Source organism: Chanos chanos, chromosome 3 (assembly GCF_902362185.1).
Source record: "Chanos chanos chromosome 3, fChaCha1.1, whole genome shotgun sequence".
Lineage (NCBI taxonomy): Eukaryota > Metazoa > Chordata > Actinopteri > Gonorynchiformes > Chanidae > Chanos > Chanos chanos.
This window is the reverse complement of record NC_044497.1, coordinates 8188673-8194602: the sequence shown is the minus strand read 5'-3', so window position 1 is coordinate 8194602 and position 5930 is coordinate 8188673. Positions and strand designations below refer to the sequence as shown.

General features: G+C 41.2%; 1 protein-coding gene across 1 annotated transcript; it reads right to left on the bottom strand.

The window, feature by feature from the left end:
• Positions 1 to 419: 419 nt before the first annotated feature.
• On the bottom strand, positions 420 to 5317 carry zc2hc1a (zinc finger, C2HC-type containing 1A). The gene is made up of 9 exons (XM_030767539.1): positions 5302 to 5317; positions 4214 to 4290; positions 3740 to 3856; positions 2009 to 2141; positions 1603 to 1751; positions 1350 to 1449; positions 969 to 1074; positions 778 to 888; positions 420 to 558 (listed from the first exon to the last, which is right to left on the bottom strand). Exons 1-9 carry the CDS (start codon positions 5315 to 5317, stop codon positions 420 to 422), a joined length of 948 nt encoding a protein of 315 aa, XP_030623399.1.
• Positions 5318 to 5930: the final 613 nt, after the last annotated feature.

Here is a 5930-nt window from a genome sequence, read left to right as displayed (position 1 = left end):
GCTGTCTACATGCTACCAAAACAAAATGCAAGGAACACCCTCCTTGAAGAAATGTGGTGGCCAATTATTTCTAACAATAAAAAGATAATACATACGGGGGGGGGGGGGGGGGGGGGGGGCGGGAACCCTCATTAAGAATCAGTAGTCAAACATATTGCACTTCAATGACATATTACTCAGAAGAGAAGTGGATAAAGTGGAATGTTACTTAAAAAAAAAAAATCATATAAAAGAAATGACATTTAAATACAAAAAGGTGCGGACGGAATGACCAGGGAATGTCTGTGCTAACAAGGTGCTACTGCAATAGGAAGGTAATGGTTTGTAATAAAGATACAGCACTTCCTTATCTTGTTTCGTATCTCTCTCTCTCTCTCTCTCTCTCATACATATACCAGTCACATTCCTTTCTCATTCACCTAAATACACATCCTTTTCATTCCGCACTCACAGCAGAACTTCGCCCAGTCCACTGGATACTTGGTCCCACATTCATGACAGAACTTGGGTTGTGAAACAGAGGACTGGTCGACCTCGTTCTCCCCTTTGATGTCATTCCTGAGAAGGACAAACAGAGATTAGGGAGAAAAAAAAAAAAAAAACAAACAAAAAAACAAAAGTGTGTAAGACCCCACTGTTACTTTTATCTTCAAGGACAAAGAACGGAATGTGGATTTTTTTTCCGTTTAATTCCAAAGCTACCTGCTGCGTGTGTGTTTAGTTGTTCACAGTTCCGTGTCAATTTTGATGGGAATTTCAGTTCTTCAAAATCATTACCTGGAATTATAATTGTTTTCATTGCAGACTTTCTTTCTGTTTAACCCCATACCAGATGACGGGTTTTTCAGGGAACCCGGAGAAGCCACACCCCTGGGTTTTATATTAATGCTGCGGAGGCAATTAAAACAAACAAATCACTTGCGTATTAAAACTTATTCCATTTATGCCGTGGTTACTGAGGCTCTTACCCAGATGGGGGACTGGTCAGGCCCGTAGAGCCGGCGCGAACCGGAGAGTATCCTGAGGAGACGCTCCTTACAGACCCCGCAGAAGTTGCTTTACTGGTGGGAATTCCTGGTGAGGAACACAAAGTGTTGGTTAATGGAGCCAACAAAACCTTTCCTTATCGTTGACCGCTGCGGCCATGAGATCACCAACGACTCTGATAACTGTTAACAGCTTCATCTATACAATACGTGTAACACATACCAGAACAACCAGAGCAGTTTTCTCGTAATTCAAGCACACCCAACAGTTAGCCGTGGGTCACCATGAAAAGGGTGAGTGCAGCGTTAATAGGGTCAAATGAGAGGGGGGAAGGAGAGGGGCTGTGACAGGCGCATTCCTACCTCCAGACTGTCCGTAGGCGGAGCGCTGAGGTAAACGAGAGGAGGGGGACGCGCTGGAGACCGCCGGAGAATTTGCCTTTTTCACTGACGGTGGTTTATACTTTTTGGAACAAGCACAGACACAGCTTGTACAAATTCCTCCGCTACTGTGTGTTTTTATACGTTTTTTTTTTTTTTTACAAAATGTTTTACGTTTAACTCATCCAAACGATTGGACACTCCTCTGCAGAATACTTTTAAAAGAGTGTTTCACCTGGGACCTGGCTGGAGGCTTGGCTTTGGTTTCTCCTGGAAACTTGCCCTTGTTAGAGATGCGTGCAGCCTGTTCCTTGCAGAATTTGATGTGTCGATCAGCGGCGGCTTCGCTGAATCGTCTCTGGCAATAGGGGCACTGGATGTAATCTGGAAACGACGTGAACTAGACCGTTTTGCAATTGTTTCGTGGCGGATTATGACAGTCTGACAAAAAATACAACCCTGCCGTACTGATGTGCCATTTCATCCACGTGAAGTCTGCGACAATAACATTTCTTGACTGCTCACCTCTAACTTTGTTCAATAGCTTTACGTTAGTCCCTGTTCAACACATTTATGAAAATAAGCAAACTTTGTTTTATATATATATATATATATATATATATATATATTTTTTTTTTAACCTGGGTCATAAGATGGAGGAGGCGGTGGTGGAAGGGGACCTCCCTCGTGAGATTGACCTCGTGCAGCTCGAATGGTTGCGATGAATTCCTCATGCTTACGGCGCCAGTTGGACTGTTTCTTAGGTGGCTCGGGCTGTTAGAACGATAACAAGTCTTCATTGACGATGTCACTTCAGTGACTTTCAAAGGCTTCGCATGGCGAAAGAAATGTGAACAGTTGTGTAAGGGCAAAATACCAGAGGTGCAATTACACGTCATCAGAAACTGTGTCAGCAACTCTATTACAGTAACTCTACTGTGCATGCTACTACACCGGCAGAAAATGTGCACCATCTTCTGTCTTCTATCAGTGGGAAAGGAATTACTTGTCTACCAATGGCAGTGTTCCATTCACACAGAAACAGGGCACATGGCCAGGTTTAGCTGTTTTTTTTTTTGTTGTTGTTGTTCCTCATTGTAAAAATCCTTTCACAGGACTGTTCGTCAGATTCAAAGGGAAGACTGCTTTTTATGCTAGACTGGAGGCATGCAAGTGAAGCTAACAGTAACTGACAGAAGTAGTTCATGATCTGTTTGGTCCTTTATTTGAACAGCAGCCTGACTTAGAGGATCCAGTTTAAACAACTAGGAACAAAATTTCAACATGATGACATGAGAAAAAGGAAATTCTGGAAATTTTGTGAGAAGACATCACTAAACAACTCCTTGTCTTTATACAAATACTCAGCTTGGAGAGATCAAAGCATAGTCTACATCCTAATTGAAACCTATTACAAATAAAAGCAAATTAAAAAGTACAAGCCTTGCCCATGAAAGGCAAAGCTACATTTTATATCCATCTCTCTATTTGCGATTACAAGCAGACGTTAATAACGTGTTAGGTTGCTGAAGCATGGAATGATTTAGCATCACAGGTAAGCCTCTAATTGTGCTTGTGGCAGTCTACATAGGTAGTATGGCTCTAGCCTAATTGTTTTTGCATTATTAAGCTCCAGACTAAGTCAAAGAGCGAAAGAATTGGTGCTGCATGCTTGCGATGTTAGTATTACCTTCTGTGTCTAAAGCAAAAGATGCTAAGGTTCAGTAACGTCTGTTAGAGAGAGAAGCAGTGACATTAGCCAACGCAACTCTGAGAAGACAGCAGCCATCTTTTACTACCAATTAAAAGAAGTAATTTCAGCTACATCATTTGCAAAGTCCTCAGCCTTGTAGAGATGTACAGCTGTATGTAATCATGTGGAATATTTACAGTTATACCTAAAGACAAACCCTCACGATCACTTTCTACTATAACACTCAACAGAGAAGGAAACAGCTAACGCACGATTGGGCTACATCTCTGCATTGATGCCCTCTTGTTGAACGACTTCATCAGAGAAAACAAAACAAAAATACTCCTGAAGAAATAAGTAATAACCTTAATGCAAAACATAGCACAAACATGACTTGCTTTCAATACTCGACTCTTGAAATGTTAAGTGTGTTATAACAACATACGTAAAAAATCAGGATTTCAACTTACTTTATCAGACTTATAGGCACTGGATGAATTGTTCAACTGAAATATAATTGAAAGGGATTTTTAACAGTATTTCAGATCACAGGGGGAAAAAAAAAAAAAAAGAACATCAGGACATTTGTTTTGTTTTAAGGCATTTGGGAAGTGAGCTCACATTATCTCATGTCCTGGCATGCTCCACTCACACACAAGTCAGTGCTTTGATTCCTCACCTTTGGTTTTAACGGTTTCATCATCGGGATATCAGTTCCCTCTGCCCTCTGTCTGCTGGAGTCAAACACCTTTCTCTTTTTTGAGGCAGCTTTCTGGCAAATGGGTGTATGCTTTTTCTGTGGGGATAACACTGAGATTATCAGAACGTCAAACACCTAGACAACCATAATTAAATTAGTCTCTAGTTGACTGATTTATGTTTAGGTGATGTCGCTACTCTAACCATCAACAAAATACTTTTTTGTCTCCCCTTAAGGCCTTCATAACAAGGTAATAAATTATATCTGCAGGTGTGTGAAGTGCATGTGTTAATTATTTACACTACAAAACGAGAGCATATTTACGTGTATGTCATATGAGTGTTTATGGAATGCGGAATGTTTACCAAACAGCCGAGCACTGTGTAATCACAGTGTTTCATCCAGCGAGCAAGTATAAATAAGTGATCTCATTGAATGAGACCTAGTACTCACAAGAACTTTTGCAAAGAAGCTTCTTCCACATATGTTACATGGCAGGAGTTCCTCGGTTACGGGAGGGGACTCAGAAGCTGTAAAAGAACAGTTTCATTTTGAACTCCACGGGCCACAGCGAACATGAATGTCACAATCTGTAATGTCTGACTGAACACATCAACATCAGCAGAAGACCCATTAAATTAACATCATTAAATGAATGTTAGCTATGATCAGTCCCTGACAACGCCCAAAACGAAAAAGCTCAAAAGGACAGCAACCAAAGAGAAGTTGATGTATCTATGTCTGTATTGTCAGTCTCTGTTTGTCAGTCTATCTATCTATCTATCTATCTGACAGATAGATAGATAGATAGACAGACAGAATTACAGCATGCAATGATTCCTGTCTGCACCAGAGGTACTCATGGGTGGTATGTTTGGGTGTCATACACAGTTTGTTGCTAGACTACACTGTTAGATCTGGGGAGGGCGTATCTGCAAACTGTTCACTCTCAAAACTAACGAGAGCATGAATTTCTTAAAGTATTAAGTTTAAAAACAGGCTGGCTATTAATGCAGCGAGCTAACGTTCCTCTTTAGGCTGATTACGCATTAAAAATGAAAAATTGTGTTAACATCGTTCGTGAACATTACTTGTGCATTTTACTCAAAGATGAAATCTGTTTGTCCCTGTCGGTCCTGCAATTTTGTTAGAATGCCGCATAGACCGCTGCAGTTATCTGGCAAGCACTTGCAAACACAGCTTTGCGACAATGTCAGTGCAAAAACAATTTAAGGATGTGTTTTGTGAAAGCAACACTTTGACATATCAACACGTGTTAAAATAATACCAGATCAAACGGACCACCTTAGACCTCAAGACGGTCAGACTCCGGAGGGTATCACTCTCCCCGTTTCCAAAAATTTCAAGGACCTGGGTTGAGAACATTGGAGCGACTAGCCAGTTGGCTAATGAACAAGCTAGCAATACCAATGTACTACACATTCATTTAGAAACGGTCTTTGAAACCGCAGAAAAGTCAAGCCTAAATGAAATAAATGTTGCGCTTGTAGGCCAGACACATGAATTGTTTGCTTTCTTACCCTCAAATTCATCCATCTTTGGGGTCTGTGTAATCCACTAGTGATGCTGTTGTAGAGGCTAGCTTCTCCTAGCAGCCTCGTCACAAGGCAATATCCTAAAATTTCATTGGTTATTCCCTTCGTCATGGAGACTTGGGAGACGTGCGTTGTTTTGTTGTGAACAGCAGGTGGGGCGTGGGAGGTGGCTCTAGGAGACACAATAAAGAACGGGGAAAATGCATGACAAGCAGATCCTCATGTCTAGCAGGGTGTGCTTCAGCAATGTGTTTTCAGCATTTTCATTTCAGAAATTTTCGTGTCCCCAATGACATCCCATACATTCTTTTTCAAGTTGCTTAAGCAGGGCTGGCACAACAGTCTTTCTATTTAAGAAAGACAACTGTTTTTTAGTCGGGGTAATAGAGTCACTGAGGTTAATGAAAGGTTATCAATCTTGACACAGATTGCTACCATACTCCACTCGTTCTGACATGAGAAGGAAACCTTTCATATGGTCCAGTTAAGGAACAATCGCCATGTGTTACAGCCCAGTTGGTAAACAAGCAAGCTTTTATCTCATGGAATGACGTCTAACAACACACAGGCCAGAAATGTAATGTGAAAAGCCAAAGCGGAATAAGAGCCGCCCT